Source organism: Anolis carolinensis, chromosome 2 (genome assembly GCF_035594765.1).
Source record: "Anolis carolinensis isolate JA03-04 chromosome 2, rAnoCar3.1.pri, whole genome shotgun sequence".
Classification (NCBI taxonomy): domain Eukaryota; kingdom Metazoa; phylum Chordata; class Lepidosauria; order Squamata; family Dactyloidae; genus Anolis; species Anolis carolinensis.
In genome coordinates this window covers 176,400,672-176,422,324 of record NC_085842.1, presented here as the reverse complement: position 1 = coordinate 176,422,324, position 21,653 = coordinate 176,400,672, and the positions used below count along the sequence as shown (strand labels likewise).

The 21,653-nt window shown below is 38.7% G+C and overlaps 1 protein-coding gene across 2 annotated transcripts in view; it reads left to right on the top strand.

Annotated features, from left to right (window-relative positions):
* prkca (protein kinase C alpha) overlaps positions 1-21,653 on the top strand; it is a 245,602-nt gene that overhangs the window by 92,188 nt on the left and 131,761 nt on the right. For both annotated transcript variants that reach the window (XM_062971147.1, XM_062971148.1), the window contains exon 3: positions 17,650-17,732. In XM_062971147.1, coding sequence (XP_062827217.1) covers positions 17,650-17,732 — 83 coding nt within the window. The remainder of the gene's footprint in view (positions 1-17,649; positions 17,733-21,653) is intronic.

Genomic DNA, 21,653 nt, shown 5'->3' with positions numbered 1-21,653 from the left:
TTTTTGTTTCACACAGGAATACATTTTTGATATCATTGCATAAGCGGTTTCTTCTACAGTAGAGTCTCGCTTATCCAACATAAACGAGCTGGCAGAACATTGGATAAGCGAAAATGTTGGATAATAAGAAGGGATTAAGGAAAAGCCTATTACACGTCAAATTACATTTTGATTTTACAAATTAAGCACCAAAGCATCATGTTTTACAATAAATGGACAGAAAAAGCAGTTCAGTACACTATAACGTTATGTAATAATTTCTGTATTTACGAATTAGCACCAAAACTTCATAATGTATTGAAAAATTGACTACAAAAACATTGACTACTAAAAGGCAAACTGCGTTGGATAATACAGAACGTTGGATAAGCGAAGGTTGGATAAGTGAGACTCTACTATATATTTTTCTCTTTTTTGTTACAGTTAATGTATACCAATTGTGAAGTTTACATATATTGCTCCTGCAGGGAATCTATCATATTAGCAGATTGCCAATATTTGTAGATATTAATAGGTTAATTAAAAGTTGCCTTTTTTCACAATTGCTGCTTTCATAGCTGGAAGAAAAACAGTGTTGTTGCACCAATCTTTTTAAAGACTGGATAATATTAGAAATATTACTATTGGCATGGAGTGTGGGTTCTCCTGAAGACATGCCTTCAGTACTTTGCTAACCATAAACTGGGTGGTTCCCTTTGTGAGTTGGAATTCCCCGACTCCAAATGTCATTCCTGGACAGATGCCACAGTCTACCCCAGAGCATATAAATCTTTTTCCCTTTAAAGTATGAAGTCAACTACAACACAGAGTTTGAAAGTCAGATGTCTACAAGAACAGGCAAAATACAATATGTCTCTGGCATTATGATTTATGTTTGGGACAAAGGCTGCAAGGTTTGTTGCTGTTGTGTGCCTTCAAGTCATTGCCAACTTTTGAAAACCTTAAGGTATTACAAGGTTTTCCTGGCAGTATTTATTCAGAGGGAGTTGTCTTTACCTTTTTCTGAGACTGGGAGAGAGTGACCTGGCCAGGGCCACCCAATGTGTTTCTATGAGCAAGTGGGCCATTCATTTCCCAGTCCCCAGCATCATAGGCCAGTACTGAGACCACTGCAAGTGGTAGTTTTATTTCTGTTAGGACTAACAATTGGGTTTAAGCCATTGATGTTATACAGGAAGTGTTATATTCTAGGAGAATGTTAACGTTAATGTTTGGTTTCTTCTTTGAGTAACATTTCTTCTTTCAATAAGTGTTAAGGTACAATATTTACATTGACCCATGGATAAGTGGACTGTTTTTTTGGGGCAACTTTTTGATCAAAATTTCTAAAGTTACACATGAGTACATGCATTAGGTTCTGGTGTTGCATTCCCATGTCTGTTTCTTACAGACTATGATATTTTTGTTGCTCCAATAGAATAATGATAGTGATATGGTTGCTTTCAGGTCTGTTGGAAAGGGATTATTTTATCTTGTTCATAATGAATGCTTATCACAGTAGGTAAGGTCTTTGTAGCTTCCCCCCGCAGGAGTACAAAGCTCCACTTACTCCTAATTAATTTTAACAGTTACATAATAAATGACTGAAAGCAGGGAGGGAGATTAATGAGAGAAACTTTGTGTGAATTAGGTCTAACATTTCTTCAAACAAGCAACAATAGCGCTTAAGACACACTCCCCCCCCCCCCCCCCCCGTGAAGCAATGTTAACTTAAGTATGATTCTTCAAAAACCAAATTCAAATTATACTTTTGAATTTCTATGCACAGACATGTAATCTGTAGGAGTCTTGAATTCTCAGTTCTATTTTTTCTGGTCTATTTCGGTGTCAGAACTAGAAGAGCCCATGTTAAGTGACTGAGGGTCCTTCAAGACAGGTGTTGTATCCCAGGTTTTCTGTTTATCCCAGATTATCTGGCAGTGCGGACTCCGATTATCCAGTTTAAAGCAGAAAACCTGGGATCAGCGTCCTGGAAGGGCCCTGAGATGTTCTGTGAAAGTAGAATGTGGATCATTAGGTTGGTAGAGCCCTTGTTCAAGTATATCCAGTTTCTAAAAGTACAGAGAGAATGTACAGAGAGAGTACACACAAGAAAAAGCAAGTACAGTAGAGTCTCACTTATCCAACATAAATGGGCCGGCAGAATGTTGGATAAGCGAATATGTTGGATAATAAGGAGGCATTAAGGAAAAGCCTATTAAACATCAAATTAGGTTATGATTTTACAAATGAAGCACCAAAACATCATGTTAGACAACAAATTTGGTAGAAAAAGTAGTTCAATACGCAGTAATGCTATGTAGTAATTACTGTATTTATGAATTTAGCACCAAAATATCACGATATATTGAAAACATTGACTACAAAAATGCGTTGGATAATCCAGAATGTTGGATAAGCGAGTGTTGGATAAGTGAGACTCTGCTGTATAAGCTTGAAACTCATTTCTTGTCTCACCTTATTTAGAGATTCTGAGAATAATAATAATAGTAATAATTTTATTTTTATACCTGGCTCCATCTCCCTGAGGGGACTCGGGGCGGCTTACATGGGGCCATGCCCAGGCGAAACAGACAATATAAAACACAACAGTATAAATACAGATCAATAACAAATAAGATCAGATACTTTAATAAAATCCTGGGTTGACTCCTAAAAAGAACTGGGCCAAAGAAAGTTGGCCAGTAGAAGGACACTAGAAGTATATCATGGCGTGGAGCTTTGAACATTATCAGTTCCATGAAATATTGTTATTTCTACAATTTTATTTCTAAACTCTGATAATAGATAGCTTCATTCTGCATTTACCCAGCAGTGTCAAAGTAAGTCCTCTTTTCCCCAACAATCTCTTCCTCTAAGTAGGTAGTTTGAATATCTAACTTATACCAGTTACCAGTTCTTAATCAGTTTTGAACAAGGACTGCGACAAGTTTTAGGAGATGCTGGCCCCTTTGAGTCAATATTGTGCATTTATATGTATAATACATTAACAGTTACTGAGAAAGTAATTCTTTCTAAATGGGCATCCAATGAAACATCAATCGTGTGTAAATTTAAATGCAAAGCAGTCCCATCATTAAAACAAAGCTGGCTCATTATAAATATATAAATTGCCTGCTACTTGCCTCTTTGCTATTTGAGCATAAAGCTGTGATACATGGGGGAACGACCGATGTGTAATATATAGCCAGCTAGTAGTTTCATGTAGAAGTTTTCAGTTAGATGTTTACTAGAGAGATGTTTACTAGATTTAGTTGAAAGCATCCTTATGCAAATGTGAATAGATCAATAGGTACTGCTCCGGCAGGAAGATAATTGCAGTTCATGCAGTCATGCCGACCACATGACCTTGGAGGTGTCTACAGACAACACCAGCTCTTTGGCTTAGAAATGGAAATGAGCACCACCCCCAGAGTCGGGCATGACTAGACTTAATGTAAGGGGAAAACCTTTACCTATCCTTTTACAAATATTTCTTTTTAATAAACCTATTGTCTATAGGATAGATAAATCCTAACCTTTACATTTATCACTTATAAACATTTGTATTTATCATTTTCTACCAAGTCTCAACTGTTGTAAAAGTTAGGCATAGGGTTAAATAGATCTGCAATGAGTATGCCATCCCAAACACACTTTAATTTTAGATGCTTTGTTTACTTCCCTATCAGCTCTCTGGGGAAATTCCCCCTTTCTCTTTTCATTTTTTGGTACTGAATGCCCTTATATACTTAGTGAAGTTCCCCCAAATCACCTTTTATTTTATCATCCCAAATCCTGTTTACTATCAACATATTTAGAATCTTTTAGATGTCCAAAAATAAAAATAGAAATACACTTCTGTATACCTCTGAGATCTCTCCCATATTGCTTTGTAATAGTTTCAGATTTTCCAATTGTTCTTAAGGTTTTACTTGAAAGTTGCCTTGAGGTGCCCTGTGTTGCCCCAAAAACAGTAAATAAATTAATGAATTGATGAATAAGCCTATAGTTTTGTGAGTGAGTGAAGAACATGTAACCTTGAAAACCATTTCCAATCTTATCCTATATAGAAGTGTTCAGGGATTGAAAATATCATTTGAACAGTGTTTTTTAAAAGGTGATCCATCACGTATGGAATCAGTCCCTCTGGGACAAAACTCCTTGAAAAAGTTATACATTCAGTATGGCGATCGAAAGCCATTAACTAGATATCCAGTAATTTGTTTTTATAAACTAATCGCAAATATAATAACAAACACCTTGGAATATATGTGACCAAAAGGAATAACTTTAGGAGGAACTGAACTCACTAAAATAATGGTTTGTGAAGCAGTAGATTAAAAGATAAATACAAAGCCTCTCCCATCATATTTGTCTTCTTCAGGCTGCATTACTGGCCGCATAATCCAATCCCACTGCAGCCTTTGAAATCTGAAAACTTGGAGAATCTTCAAGGAATGTCTATTTTTTTTATCATGCCAGAAGCGACTTGAGAACATACTGCAAGTTGCTTCTGGTGTGAGAGAATTGACCTCCCACATAGACGTTGCCCAGAAGATACCTGGATATGTTGCCATCCTGCTGGGAGGCTTCTCTCATATCCCTGCAAGCTAGAGCTGACAGATGGGAGGTCACCCTGTCTCATGGGTTCAAATCAGCAACCTACAGGTCAGCAACCCAACCTTCAGGTCAGCAGCCCAGCGGCACAAGGGTTTAACCCGTCGCGCCACTGCGGCTCAAAGCATGTCTATGAGAATGTATTAATGGTAATTCAAATCTGAAGATGACAGATCATTTGTTTCTTCCGAGGGGTCACTGTCTTAGAGCTCCATCATAGTTCTGCTCCTTTTTACAGTGTGGCAAGTGATTTGGGCAAGATTGGCAATTGTGCAGTGAATGCGCTTTTCAATACTCATTTATCATTACAGTTCTAGATTAAAGCAACTTTTCCTAATTATAATTTATCAGAGACAAGAGTTCTTAGATCCTTCACAGGCAGCATTGATGTACAAGGAAACTGGCAAATATCTCATGCCAAAATTTCATTTTTCTTATGTAGCTCTTGGCTGATGTGCAGTGTATAATAATTCATTTCTTGGCACTTCCTGCAGGGCAGATAGTCAATGCTAGAGTAATATAATGATTAACAAGGAAGACTAAGGGGCTACTTAAAAAGGAATTCAGATTTTTTTAAAGAAACGCAGACATTCCTAATAAGCCTCCAGTAAAATGTATGAGGAGCCCTCAATGGCACAGCAGGTTAAACCTTCTGAACTTGCTGACTGAAAGGTCAGTGGTTTGAATCCAGGGAGCAGGGTGAGCTCCTCCTGTTAGCCCCAACTTTTGCCAACCTAGCCATTTGAAAACATGCAAATGTGAGTAGAACAATAGGTACCACTCCTGTGGGAAGGTAATGGCACTCTATTCAGTCATGCCGGCCACATGATCTTGGAGGTGTCTATGGACAACGCCAGCTCTTCGGCTTAGAAATGGAGATGATCGCCAACCCCCAGAGCCGGACACGACTAGACTTGATGTCAGGGGAATGCCTTTACCTACCTTAAAATGTGTGAACTGGCGGGAAATGGATATACTTAACAATTCCAGGCACCTTTCACCATTAATTTTTGATTGCTCATGATCATGTGCAAATTTGTTACAAAATCCTGATTTGCCATCCACCAGCATCTTTGTAAAGAACTGATGGGAGGAAAGCAGGACACATACCTTTTCATTCAAGTAGAACATAACAATAAATAGCACTGTGACTGTCAGAATTATTTTTGAAGGTGATGAGTCACGAGGAACAGAAATGTATTTCTGGGTCTTGGCAATGTAGGTGGACAAAACTGGTATCCCATAATGCCCATTTCAAAAATTTAAAATCCAATTGGTGTAAAATAAAGATGAATGAATTGGTAATCCCATATAGTAAGCAAGCTGTTTCAAGTGAACTGAGCAAGTGTGAAGTAAGAAAAATGTTTTCAATTTTTTTTGTTCTGATGTAGTACATTTGAACAAACAGGAATATGTTTTCCTTTGTGATTTTTCCTTTCTTTTCCTTTGTGATTGAGAAAACCCAAGTAATGTATGTTCAAAATTTGGTGAACCTTGGCTACAGTGCCGGATCCGGTAACATCTGGAGGGCTGTATGATTGCCACCTGTACTTTGCAGATTTGGTTTTCAGAGGTAATTTGGAAGAATTCCTACAAAATGGTTAATCTATTTATTGTTTATTGTACAGCCTACCTTCCACTTTCATGGCTTTCACTTTCCAGTGCTGCAGTTGCTCACTTTTCATATGTCTTCTTCAATCGTTGAAATAAGATGGAGATAAAACCTGACACAAAATTTTACAGCCAAGTAAATAAATAAAATTTGTTGTCAAAGACTTAGAAATTTTGTTTGGTGAAGTTATTTTGGTTTACAGCCATGAAAGTTTCAACTCTGTTTTTTTATGCTTGTCAAAAATGCAGGAATTAACCAATTAACCAATAGTAGTGCTCAATCTGAACCTTGAATGAAGGTATGCTTGTTATATTCTTACAGCACGGAGGTGGTTTTTCATGAAGACTCAAACTGTAACCAAGATGTAATCTAATACGGAACAAAACGATATTTAAAAATTGTGTCAAATTGTATTTCCAGATCACAGAAATGCATTTTGGAAATGGTTTTAAAATTTCATGTCTTGGCATGACAAGGTTAAGGCATATGCGGAATTTAAAAATAATTGTATTAGAATGTTTATTTTATAGGTATAGCCACCTCACTGCAGGAAGCTTTATTTTTTAAAAGGAAAGAATGGTTAGAAGTAAGAAATGATTGTTTTATGATTATCTTTTGTACTTTGAACATGACAGCTAGGAGCTTAAATCAAGAGATAAGCTTTTCAAGGAGGGCAAAGATCTTAACTCCTTTGCTTATTTGCAATTTAAGGATAGATTTAACTAAGATAAGAGTGAAGTAGCCACAAAGGTTGGAGAAATAAGTATTATTCATTATTGTGTAAGGATGATGCTTGCATAAAAACGAAATAAATTTCTAATGAAACGCGAGATGAAAGATGAGACAGTAAAAGAGTACATGATAAGGTGGCACCCAAAATTTTGAGCATAATGTTCAAAGTAACTTGAGGTAACTGGCTTGACTTTGAAGAAGTTAGGGGTGGCCACAGCTGACAGGGAGGTCTGGCGTGGGCTGGTCCATGAGGTCATGAAGAGTTGGAAGTGACTGAATGAATAAACAAAAACAACAACAGTGTTCAAATGAATATATGGGGAAAATGTAGACCAAAGGTATAACATTTGTTTTGTACAGTAATTTAAAAGAAAATACATATTAGGTGATGTATAGATGGTATTTACCCTCTTACCTGAGGTCACTGGAAAGTGAAATTGGGAGCCTCAAAGAAGTGGTGGACGTGATAATTATGTCTGACAATCAGAAGGAAATGGCAGAACTAGAACTCAGCCTCATCCATGTCCCTACAGTTTGCTCTGCGGAGGGATGGCAAATGTCAAAAGATCGGAACGTTTCATTGTAATGAGAGGAAATGATATCACTGTTCCCAATGCAGCTTGAAAAGGGAGAACTGTTCAGCTGCCTTTTGCAGATTGGCTGTTATACTGTATTTTTGCTGGCCCAGGAGCAGAAAGGAAGAAAACCAGCATTAATAGCATCTTGCTGGGTTAGCCGTCTCTTTGCAGGGCAGCTTTCAAGCTGGGAAGTCAGACTATACTTTGTATAACTTGGCACTTTATTACTGGTTTTATTCTAATCTTGGCCTTTGGAACAGTGCAGTTTCTGTGCATACTCCTGCTTTCAAATTATTATATTTTAAATGCTTACAGGAATGTTGCAAAGTGCACAGGAGTAACCTTTTAGATTGCTTCAACTGGCAAAGGGGATTATAGCTCTCTCCAGGCAGCTTGGTCTTTCTTCTTTGTATGTTTAGGCTGGGTGAGGAGGAGAGAAGGGAGAAAACACTTTCCTCCTCATTCAGCACTAAATTAATGCTTGATAAATAACTAGAGAGCTAACCGTGGCATATGTGTATCCAGTGAGCTAATTATCTCTTTTTGGGAATAGAGTATTTTTCCTCTGATTTGATTCATAACAACTAGCAGCAGAAGCAAGGACAGCAGCTGGCAGATCTTAATAGCCAAGATGCAGTCAAGAAAGGTCAGAAATGTTCAGAACGTGGCATTGGAAGGGCAGAGAGTAAACAGCTCATTACTGCAAACATATTGGGAGCAGACAAATCCAGGTAGATGTTGTCTGACTCATCTGAACTCAGGTGAAAGACCAAGACAGAAAGTCCCACAGTATTAATGCACTTAGGTGCCTACTTTCCCAGGGCATATAGTTCTCCACTTAAATAATGTTGAAAGAGAGAAACAGGGTAGTAAGGTCATGTTTTAATGATCTCAGTGTGAAAGAAGCACTTACTGTCTTTCTTATATGACTCATTGAATTTGGACCTGCCTACACCATCTAGAACAGGCACAACCTGTGGCCCTCCAGGTGTTTGGGCTCCCAGTTCCCTAAAGCCCTAGCCGGCTTGTTGTTTGGTCAGGAATTCTGGGAGTTTAAGTCCAAAACACCTGGAGGGCCACAGGTTGTGATCTAGAAGAACTCCACAAACATATAAACACAGCCATATATTAAAGTGGGAATTCGATTCACAAACTTTTTTTTCTCCCATCTTTCTGAATTATTCAGTAAGGAGAGGGATTGAGGAAGAGCTCATGAGGGTCACATAAGAAGAACTAAAAACAAGGTTTTAAAAATGTTTTTTTTTTTTTTGGATTGCTACTCCCAGAATCTTCCCCCAACAAACATGGTGACCATGTGGTTGGGGGGATTCTGGGAGTTGCTGTTCAAAGAGTAACAATTCCAGTTTATGCTTAAAGGTATTGCATAAGAATTGGTAGCTGGCTTTACCAGGAGGTCTGCCTTACCCTTTTTACTTGCAGCTGCCAACTGGCAAAGCAAAGAGCCAAGGATGATTTGGACATTCTCTCTTGAAATCTGTGTATTCAGAACTTTTGTAAAATGAATATGTGAAGTGATCTGAACTGTTGGGACCAAATAGCATTTCGACATTTCTTTTAAAATGTTGGAACTTCCTCCAATAATAGCTCATTTTGCCAAGAAGGCAATTAATCTGCAATTGGCCCTCCCCGAAGGGTGAAAAATGAACACTACATTGTTCTTTTCCTTCTCATTTCCCTCTTTGTGGTAATAACAGATAAGGATTGTTCTTTTACATGTGGAAAGTATTTTGAAAGTGCAGAGTTATTAAAATGCTCTTGAATAGGTTTCCAGCTCTGCCCATGGCCTTTCTCTGGTGAACATTATCCTTAGTGCATGGTCATGACAGTGTTTTCCACTGTCAAGTGTTATCAGACTCCAAACTTGAGAAAGCGGGGGAAAGCATGTAAAAGACTGGGAAAGGACGTGAGATGGGTGGCCATCCCAGAAGATGGTGAAAGATGGTAGGGAATGTGGTAAGATGGTCCACTCAGCTTCTCCCTGCTCACCCCTCCTCGGACTGATGAAGGGGTTAGTGGAGATGATATAGCATTAATTCAAGAACATCCAGTCCTTAAAATGACTTAGATTTTGAATTAAATGGAATACCTGAATCTGGCAGACTGTAGAAGCTTTGGGTTGTTTCCCCACTAAGGTGCTTCCACACAGGCCTAAAATGCCTGCTTGACTCACTGTAGAGACCAGATGGTCAGCCAAAATCCCACTTTTTTGGTGGGGTGGCAGTCAGATACCACCTGTGCTGATCCGAGATCAAAATGGATGGGCAGGGGCACTGCCAGCCTCCCTCTCAGCCCTCCCTCTCACTCTCAACTACTAGCCCAAGCCCCAGATGAATGGAAACCTCCAATGTTCTTTTTTGGTTGTTTGAGGGATAGATCTATGTTGGATCTGGTCCGAGTCTCACTTGATTTGGAGGCTTTGTTGCTATATGTTTTGTGAGTGACCGTAATGCTCTTTCTCAGTATTACCTGTTTTATGATGTTTCTAGTCATTCTCCATTAATTGCCTGTAACACTGAATGGGGCTAGTGTTAGGCAGAATCCTGAACACTGTTATACCATTTGTGTTGGTAATTGGAAGCATATACAGTTGTTAGGTCCTCTCATTTCTGTAAGTCCAGAAGGGACAAGCCTTAAAGGTAGATCTCCTTGGAGGATGGTGGAGTATCTATCTTTGGAAGTCTTTCAGCTGAGGTTGAATTGGCGTCCTTCATGATTGCATGTTAACATCACTTTCCTTATGACACTACCTTTTCCAAAGATGGCATTTCCTACTTCATGTAGATGTCTTCATTTGCTGTACTCAAAAACTTCTCATGGTAATATCTATAATTCTGAAGCTTAATTTGACCTGTCTGATCAGAGGACAGCACTGATCTGATTGCTTGTACTTATATGTAACCACTGTAGGCTAGAAGAAAGGTTAGAAAGCATTGTTGTTTCATAATTTTTCCCAAAAGAGTAGATGATGCAAAGAGGCATAGAACTCAAGGTATCCAGACAAATCTATTGATTAGGCTACAAGGTGAAATGTAGCCAGGTACTGGACCTCTGATATATCGTACCATAATATGCCTTGCAGCCTGGGAACAGATTATGGTTGGCAATTCCTAATGTGATAGAAGACAAATATCTTGTGATCAGATGTCCAGTGAACTCAGCTTTACCTGTTTCCTCCTCTAACAGGCACAGGAAATGAAAAGTCCAATTTAGGTATCACACCTGAATATGGTCTTTTTATGTCAGATAAAGTTTCTGCACCGCTGTGTCTTTGGATTGATCTGAGATCATGTTTGCTATCTCTGTCATGGAGGAAAAGGGATGGTTGAAGCAGATGTTATGGAAAATTGTTTTGTGTTCTTGTGATGTGAGTCTGTAACTTCTCTGAATTCTTTAAAAGCCACTTTAGGTTTTATGAAAGAATGAATACTGATACCAGATTTGGGAAAGTATCAGGAAATAATAAGGAAAATGCATTTTAGTGTTGGCACAAAGACTTTTCATTAGTACTGTGGACAAGCAAAATACCACAATTAAGTCTTAAGCTATACAGTAAATTACTAAAAAGTAAGTATGAGGGTTGAATGAAAAAATAAAGCCTCTACCTTAATTACTTGGGTTTGGATAGGAATATTTTAATAAATCAAACACAGAAATAATCCTTAGAATGTGCTCTTTAATTACCACTATTCACTTTTCCACAAAATCACCAGACAATTGGATACATTTCTGCCAATGATGAACAAGTTTTCTGAAGTCGTCAAGGAAGAAGTCAACACTCTGTTTCCGCAACCAGCGTCTCACAGTACCCATCGTGCACAAATCTTCCGACAACCAAGCAAAGCAATAATGTGACCCACACATTCTTGTGAAATGCCAATTATGCTTGAAATTTCTCTCTGAGTGATACGACGATTGTCCTGAATCAATCTGTCAACCTTTTGCTTGTGAAACTCGGTGGTTGCTGTCACAGGACGTCTAACTCTGTTTGTCACGCAAGTCAGATGTTCCCACCTCAACATCTTTAAACTTACTTTCCCAATGATGCACAGTACTCACATCAACACAATCACCATAAACAGCTTGCATTCTCTGATTAATCTCTTTTGGGGTGACACCTACTGTCAAGAATTCAATGACTGCATGTTGCTTAAGTTGCGTTGACCAACCATCTGCACAGGGTTCCATACTTCGCACTTTAACAACGCAAGCGTTCAATGCTAAGGCTTCCCGCCAAATGGAACTGTAGAAAAGAGTCTACTGAACAAACCAGTACCTGCCGCATATCAGTACTGCCATCTGTTGAGGAGTTACAAAGGCGGAGGCATTACTTTTCATTCAACCCTCGTATCTGCCAAGAATTGTTACGGGAAGGATGGGGGTGGGCAGAGGGGCTTTTGCTCCTCTGTCTTTCTGCATCTACCTGGACATTTGGTTTTTCTGCCCATCTACTTCTGCTCTACATATCCTCCTCTTCCTTCTCCTCTTCCCTTTTTAACTCTAACAATTGGTCAGAAGAACTGATATCATTTTTGGAGTTTAGACACACATAGACTAAACTGTGCACAAGATTTCAGTCAAAATGGCTAATGCAGATTTGAAACATCATTCTGTATATATCCTTAACGAATAAAACTATTTTGTGGATTGAGCAGAATGCCATTCGGATATCTTCATTTTTTAAGTGGATTGAATGATCTAGGGCTTTATTTTGCATCCACTTATCTTCTAAAACTCCCATTAGTGTGAACACAAATTGAGCTGGAGCAGTGCTTGGCAGATTACTTGTTTTTAAAGTGAATGAAAACAACATGAGGGATGGATATCAGCACAATAAATACTTTTGTGTTTATTGAATCTGCTGATTAAAATGCTTTGATAGCAAACATCTTGTGTTTTGAATATTTGAAGCAGTGAACTCTGACCTTAAAACATCCATGTTCTGAATAATAAATTAACTATTTGGAGCAAATAAGTGCTGTTATATTAAAAATAGCAAAATTCCTCCTTTCTAATTACCCTCATTATTGGCATCAAAGTTATTCTCTTTTGGAGTGGTTTTAGTTATGTGTATATGTGTGTTTTAGAAAAACCCTCACACTCTGCAAATGGTCTCTTTCATGTGTTATCGTAAACATATAAATTATTGTATTTGTCTAAAGTACCTATAAAGATTGATGGCATTGTAGTTGTTTACATTTATGGATAACAGAAGAAAGGCATAGAAATTGTAAAGATAGTTTCCCTTTATATCAGCTCATGAAAAGAAAACCTGAGTTAGACATAGTGATCATCTATAGTAAGGAGTCACAGTGGCGCAATGGGTTAAACCCTTGTGCTGGCTGAACTGTTTACCTGAAGGTTGGGTTGCAGACCTGATGGTTGCCAGTTCAAATCCGTGAGACGGGATGAGCTTCCATCTGTCAGCTCTAGCTTGCTGGGAAACACATCCAGGCGTCCCCTGGGTAACATCTGTGTAGATGGCCAATTCTTTCACACCAGAAGCAACTTGCCGTATGTTCCCAAGTCGCCTCTAACGCGAGAAAAACAAAACAAAAACCATCTATAGTACATAGGTATTACAACCCAGGATCACAATGTTCTCTACTTCTGATAAGTATTTCATCCAACAGAACAACCCTTTAGGAGTAAAGATGTCTTATGTATATTATTTACCAGTTTTGAGAACCCAATCTAATTATGTTTATCTTTAATATATATCCCACTTTATTCCATGAATTCCTGACTACACATGGGTATAATTATAATCTTTAAGTGCCTTCTTTTTTCACAGAAAAAAAGATTAGCTTTTTTCATTCTTAGATTTGAATGAAAACATTCCTGGCATTTGAAACTCCCTTGTGTTTTTCTTTGGCGCCCTCCTTCACATGACTCAAATGCCTAAACTGTACCATTTTCAAAAATGGGTGGCTTGATGATGTGAGCCTCTTTTGTTTGCAAGCTCGTGGACAGGACCTTTGACTGTGCCAGTTAAAGTAGCAGTCTGCTCCTGGAGAGCAATGCTTCTCTTTCCAAAATCTTTTTATTTATTTATTTTTAAAATTATGTCTTTCAGTGCTGGGTTACTCCTCGATCTTCATTTCGGCTTGGGTCATATTTGGAAATACACATAGGACTTTGTGTGGCAGAATTCTTGGGTGCTTGAATCCTCCTGCCAGTTGTGTGCGAATGCCACATATCCCCTGTTGTATTATGGAAATACTAATTGCAAATGATGGTGGATACTGGATTGTTCTGTGAATTGCAGACTGTATTTTTAGCAACACTTTCTCCTTCTCTAAGAGTTCTTCATTTGCTTATGGAGAGATTCCTTGGAGATATTTATAGAGACAGGATCCTGGAAAAGAATGTCAGAGCATACCATTTTTTAGGTCACAAATTGAGTGTCTACAGATGGTGGAGATCTTGCCCTCTGCTGTTGTTTCTAAATGTCCTTTCCCCCTGCTCATATGGTCAAGTAGATTTGGGAGCACATATGTTGTACATTTTTAATGATCAACTATGTTCTCTTCAGCTGCATATAATGGTATTTTCTGATTGGCTATCCTCCACATTTCTGGAAGGTCAATCTCATCAGTCACACACAGTATGGCAAGTGATTAAGGGTGACGGAAGATATCATCCAAAGAAGACCAGGAGAATATTGTTTTTAAGGGTCTGTTGATTTGCAAGCCATCTTTGACCATTCAGACCAAAACAAGTTTATGTTATTATTATGCTTCAGCTGTTTTAGTGTCATTCTATGACATTAAAACGAGCATGGTGTAGTAGTGGTTTGTGTGTTGGTTGATGACTTGGGAGACCAGGGTTAAAATCCCTGCTCAGCCATGGAAACATACTGGGTAATTTTGGGTAAGTCATACCCTTTCAGTCTCAGGTGAAGACATACCCCCTTCTTAACAATCCATCTTAAGTGGGGGAAAACATGAAAGGAAAGAACAGCAATGATCAGTTTTTTTGTGCTAATGTGACCTCTGTATTTCCCATATTTTCTCCACCTACTACTTAGCTCGTGGACTGTTTAGCTACATTGTATGAAGGGTTGCACTGGTATTGATGTGTGCATGTTCATGGGAGTTCATCTGTTGTGCTTGAACAAGGGGAGAAAGGTGGGATTGTATGCGAGTTGTCCAAGATGCAACAGAAAGATCAATTTAATTTACAGAGAGATGATGAAGAGCCCTGTTTCTTCTACCCTCAATGACTTTTTTCTTTTTTGTCATGTTGAAACCATTTAGTTTTTATAGATTGTGCCAGATTATGTGTAGCTGGTTAACTCATCTGTAGGCTTGAGGTCTAAATGCAGCCAATATCTTGTAAGGTTTTAGGGTAATTAAAGCATGCTGCTGAACTTGTTGACTGAAAGGTTGGTGGTTCGAATCTGGGGAGCGGAGTGAGCTCCCACTTTTAGCCCCAGCTTCTGCCATCTAGCAGTTTGAAAACATGCAAATGTGAGTAGATCAATAGGTACTGCTTCTACGGGAAGATAACGACATGGTCACAAATCACTATTTGAAATATATATGCTTTACTATTAAATAAAATGTATGCAGCATGTCTTCATTATTAATATTTCTTAGTCACAGAACAATACTGTCTTTACGAAGTACAAAGATAAATCTCTAAATCTCCGGGATTGAAAGACATAGGTCTGTGCATTGCTAATTAGGAGTGGTATTAGTAATAATAATAGAGTCTGAAGTGAGAAGATATTTAATTCCTGAACATAGCTGCATAACATTACTGTAATGTACCATTAATTTTATTTACTATAATCTACAATTAATAATTGAGCTTTTCAAAGGAAGATGAAGGTATGAGGTAGCAAAAGACTTCAAACTCAAGCATACGTGGCATTTGTTAATAATGGAAAACATTCTTGAATGTACTATTTGTAATACATTCAAATATAGTGATTTGCCATCGCCTGTTTTTATAGTTATCAAACAGTAAGGGTAAGAGCTGGAGGTCTAGCCTGAGAATTATCCATGAAGGGCAAGGAGGGCAGAAGGGTGTATCACTCAACTACTCACACACCCTTTTGCCTTGTGTTCCTTTTTCCTTAGTACAATAAGGCACTATTAATACAAAGCTATCAGGTGGCCTTGGACATTATACAGTTGTCCCTCCATATTTACAGTTGTGACATTTGCAGATTTGATTATTCACAGATATGATTGGTTCTCTCTAAAAATCTCTAGCTCCTCCTGTGTGAATTTATGGTCAACTTCCTCTGCTTATGTGGAAGACCTAGGGATTTCTAGAGAGATAACCTCTCTTAGGGATTTCAAGAGAAAAAACCTGTCTAAGAATCTCTAGGTCCTGGGGGACGCCTGGCTCGACAGCAGTACATGGGAAAAAGATCTTGGGGTCCTCGTGGACAACAAGTTAAACATGAGCCAACAATGTGATGCGGCAGCAAAAAAAGCCAATGGGATTTTGGCTTGCATAAATAGGAGTATAGTGTCTAGCTCCAGGGAAGTCATGCTCCCCCTCTACTCTGCCTTGGTCAGACCACACATGGAATACTGCGTCCAATTCTGGGCACCACAATTGAAGTGAGATGTTGACAAGCTGGAAAATGTCCAGAGGAGAGCGACTACAATGATGAAGGGTCTGGAGAACAAGCCGTATGAGGAGTGGGTTAAAGAGCTGGCATGTTTAGCCTGCAGAAGAGAAGGCTGAGAGGAGACATTATGAGGGCCGTGTATAAATATGTGAGGGGAAGTCATAGGGAGGAGGGAGCAAAATTGTTTTTTGATGCCCTGGAGACTAGGATGCGGAACAATGGCGTCAAACTACAGGAAAGGAGATTCCACCTGAACATTAGGAAGAACTTCCTCACTGTGAGAGCTGTTTGGCACTGGAACTCTCTGCCCCATAGTGTGGTGGAGGCTCTTTCTTTGGAGGCTTTTAAGCAGAGGCTGGATGGCCATCTGTCAGGGGTGCTTTTAATGTCATCTTCCTGCTTCTTAGCAGGGGGTTGGACTGGATGGCCCATGAGGTCTCTTCCAACTCTATGATTCTATGATTCTACTGTAAGTGCAATTCTCTGGTCATTTTCCAGCCAAGGTTGTCCATAGGGCCATGCTGGAAAACCTAGAAATTCCTTAAAAATAGCAATTTATTAACAGTTTTCCACTTTTACAGGCTCTTAACCCCAGTGAAAGTAGAGAGCAGACCTAGGTCATTACATTGGTTCTTAATGCGCTCTTTGCATTCTTGGCAAGGTGCTAACTTGGTATGGAAGCTATGTTGGACTTCTGTGTAGTGAGTTTGAACAGCCATGTTTCATTTCCACCTGTTTTCTGAAAATCTCACACTTATGTGTTTGCGCCCTCCGATTTGGGAGCCCATGGGAATTATTTGTGCAGAGGTACAATATACATCTCTCTTTCTTAGAATTTTACTGATGCCACATTTCTTTATTGGGAGGAATTAGATGATGCAACTATTTCCAGCGTGGCAGAAATTACTCACTACTGATGGTAGCTAGTTTGAAAGGAGGCAAGCCCAAAGCAGTGAGTCAGGTGGCATCTCAGCAAGAAGCATCCTTTGTGGGTGGATACTTCCATTTCCTTTAAATCTTAAACTGCTAAATTATGTTTTTACAACACTCTAGCCCTTCTCTCCTGGCATACAGTCAGGGAATTACTCTGTTAACACAAGAAGTGTTCTAGAAAGGCTCTAAAGCTGAATTTAAATTGTCTTGAGGATGACCATTTACATGCTAAACCAACTAGTATGTCATGTTGGCATATGAACCGTGTTTCCTTTATCAGCTAAAAGTTTTTGAACAGATTGTAGGTTCCTGATTGTCCATCATAAATCAAGGTTTTATGGGATGCCATTCTAATCGAAACTCATGCTTTGTGAACTTAATGTTATCAGTTACATATCTTTGGAAATACACACCTAAACCTATGTCTTTAAAAAGACAACAGAAAATTTGTTAGTGGCTTTGTCATTTGAATGTCTTTTAGACAATTCACAAGACAAATTGGTTTAGCAGACACTTGCATACATGTAAACTGACCCTTATATTTAAAAGCTTATAGTCACCTATATATTTTTTCCTTCTTTTTCCAGTTTGCTGTTTTGTGGTTCACAAAAGGTGCCATGAATTTGTTACCTTCTCATGTCCTGGAGCAGACAAGGGACCAGACACTGATGTAAGTATATGAAATTCTGGTGTTTAAAGTGTGTTTTGATGTATTGCTCTTTTTGTAAAGTGTCATGAATTGTTCAAAGTACAAGCAGTGGCTAATATGTTATTTGAGTATGTTCTTTTCAGGATAGTGGACAGCCATAAACTAAGGAAATGAAAGAAAAATGAGGGGAAACAGTTATCAAACAGACAAAGTTAAGAAATATGTATATGCTTATTATTTTAGTGTCAAAAGCTATTGATCACATTGAATACTCATTGCTGCTCCAGTATAAAAGGTGGATGATGGATTTAAATGATGGATTTCAAGCCATGTGAAACATTATTTTAATTTCATTTTAATTCTTTATATATTTGGATTAGTTTCATTAACTAGTTTTAGGTTTCCATGTGTTACTTCCATTTTGGTTGCAAATTAAAAGCTATTTCCCATTTTTATTTTGCAATGGGAAAACAACCATTTTATTATTTCTATAGTTCTGATCCTGAAATTGACACATCACTGTGAATATTCTTGCCTGTCCTAGGAAATGGCCTAGTCCTTAGGTAACCTAAATACTTTCTTTTTAAATATGTGAATGGGTACTGATGTTTGCTGGGAAGCTGAGTAAACAGACCCAAGTGTTAATGCTATTCCTGGGCTATACGGTTTAGTACATTAGGTGCAGTAGAGGCCTGCATGTTTGATTATTCACACATCTAACAAAAATCTCAAATTGGCATGTTCAGGAAACAGTATTGCATTATGTGTTGTCGAAGGCTTTCATGGCCAGGATCAGAGGGTTGTTGTGTGTTTTCTGGGCTGTATGGCCATGTTACAGAAATATTCTCTCCTGACGTTTTGTCCACATCTATGGCAGGCATCCTCAGAGGTTGTGACTAGATAGTCATATTTAGAGGTGAAATAAATGGATTTGTCTGGAAATCAGTGGAACTAAAGGCAGGTATGATTCACTTAATTTTTAGTGATTTCTTTGGATGTGGTCTAAGCATAACAACATCTGGGTTGAACCCATGAGGTTTACTCTCAGCACTGAAAGAAAAATGTTGCAGTCATCAATAAACAATTCATTGTTTAAAGGAGTCAGCAGTGTACACCCAAAGGTTTCTCTATCCAGCCTTGACCACTCAAGAGGCTCCTTCTACTTTTTCCTCCCATTCCAGGGTAGCTCCCAGAATAGAAAAACAAAACAAAATATACATTTACTGGAACTGCATATACTCTGCTTTTGAGCTTTCTACATGCAAAAATATTAACATGAAAGAAATTAATTTTCATGCAAATATACCTAAACAAATATTACCCCTACTACCATCCCAACCAGCGGGTTAAACTGCTGAGCTGCTGAACTTGCTGACCGAAAGGTTGGCGGTTCTAATCCAGGGAGCGGGATGAGCTTTCACTGTTAGCCCCAACTTCTGCCAACCTAGCAGTTCAAAAACATGCAAATGTGAGTAGATCTGTAGGTAGTGCTCTGCTGGGAAGGTAATAGCGCTTCATGCAGTCATGCTAGACATGTTACTTTGGAGGTGTCTACGGACAATGCTGGCTCTTCAGCTTAGAAATGGAGATGAGCGCCAACCCCCAGAATCGGACACGATTAGACTTAATGTCAGGGGAAAACCTTTACCTTTATCTACCATCCCAACCTGAAGCCATTTCCATGCACAACAACCCCAAGCTGATTGTGATGACTTATGGGCCATGTAGTCCCGTTCCTAGTACTGTTGTGACAGATGAAGAGGAAAACTTGGGTTTCCCACCGTTTTTGCCAGAATTGGAGCCCTTGCAGCTGCAGGATGTTTGCCCACAAGAAGTCACACAAACAAGCCTTGAGGAGAAATCTCCCCCATTTTCTCGCCGCCTTTATTATAATCAAGATAGACACGCGCGGGAGGCTACTCGCCGAAGCGCCCGAATAGCTGCCAGACAATTAGATGATCAAGTCTGGTTCCCTTGGGAAAGTTTAAGGAGTCCTGCATCTGGACAGTTTAGGTTTCGGTTCTTGTTCCCCAGAGAAAGTCTGCTTTGGCGGGAAAACAAGATCCTATATAGATGCTTGGCCACAAGGATTCCTTGCGGAGTCAATTCGTCAGCTTCGGGAGTAGATTGTGTGTGGACTACGCTACTCCAGTTTCCAGGACCTTGCTCTCGTTTCCAGCCCTGCCTTGTTCCCCGGACCTCGCCACGGATTTCGCCACGGACCCTGTTCTTGCTCCTCGCCTCTTGTTGCCTTGAATCAAGCCTTGTTTACCAAGAATCTAGTTTGCTTCCTAGCCTTGCATTAAGCTCCATGGACTAAAGGACCTTGCCATCTCCCCTCACTTTGCTTGGCAAAGTGAGTGTTTCGGTTATTGGATTACAACTTTGGACCTTAATATTTCATATTGGACATTGTTTCCTTGGACTAATTTTGACCTTTCCTGAAAGGTCTACTTTTGAACTATTTCCTACACTTGCTTTTATTAACTTTATATATTTCCTCAATAAAGATATTAGATAGATTCTGGCCTCTGTGTATGGTTATTGGTTCTCTGCAGCCTGGGTCCAGACACTGATATATATTGCAATGCCAAAGTAGAGGTTCTGCAGATAAATAACTTTGGAAACAACTCACCAAACATTAGAGTTGATGTCATATGTTTTCCAAACAATGTGAAATGGATAAGGAGGACAATTTATATCAAGTCTGTTTCCCACTGTTTAGTAGCGGCTATTAGGGCAAAATCAGTGATGCTTGACAACTGCATCATAGGTAATTTCACCAGTAGGGAAGGGATATATAGTGTTAGAATACCTCAAAGGTGCTGGGCCACTTAACCTGCCAGTGCATCTTTCCTTTCTTATCCAAGCTATCTCTCAGAATTGTCCAAGTAAGTATAGAAATTTGGTGAAGTGATTTTCAATTCTTTCATTATAAGAAACAGTCAACAACTTTAACCCCTAATACTTGCCTAGTGGGGCGTCTGAAGTTGTCAGAGTGCAGCTCCTAATGCTGTATGGCAGAATGCTTCAGAAACTTGGAAGTATCAAAAGCAGCGTGATATAACATAAAGTTGCTGCTTTTCTAAAGACAGAAACCCCGTTGTATAATGTAAATGTCCACTTATCTCTGCACGAGCTCTGTGGATTTCCGCTATGGCTATTGCAAATCCATTTTCCCCTAGAATCACTCTTAAAAGCTCCTTTGTTTGATTGAGTTCAAATGATATTAACTTTGACAGTGTCACAGTAAATAGATCTAAAATTAAACACGCTACATTGTTTTGTTTTGTTTTTCAAAATTGTCTTCTGGCAAACAGATACAGAATACTCTTTCCAAAAGAGACAAAGATCATCTCAGTTACATTTGTCCAAGTTACAATGCCATAGAGAAGAATGGTTGGAAAAAAAAATAATTTTAGCTCATGCTACAGTTAGTAGAAAGACTTCAATTTCCTCAGCAATTAATTAGTACAGTGTTTCACTTGTGAATTGGGTCAACTGATTGCTTCCTATTGTAAAAGATGCTACGTTTTGTATAATACTCTCCTAGGAAAATGTTATTTATAATCAAGAGAGGCATTTAAAACTGATCACTTCACTGTACTTCAACATACTTCTGATGTACAAAGAGCAGAATCATTAGCCCTTTCTAAATATGTGACATCCTCATCTCTTCCCTTCCTATGGAAACTTGTATTTATATAAATATGTGCATGAAATATGAGGCTCTGTGGGAATTCTAAAACTGGGATTGTGAGCCAGACGCTGCCAGGAGGATAAATCATCGTTTCTTGTGATGTCTGAACGTAGCCGTTGCTTAAAAACATTTAAAACACTAAGTTAAATTTATTAATTTTTGTTCTCTTAAATCTTTCACTTTTGCTACTTTTGCATAAAATGTTGAAATCATAACACAAGCACACTGGAAAAGTTATTTTC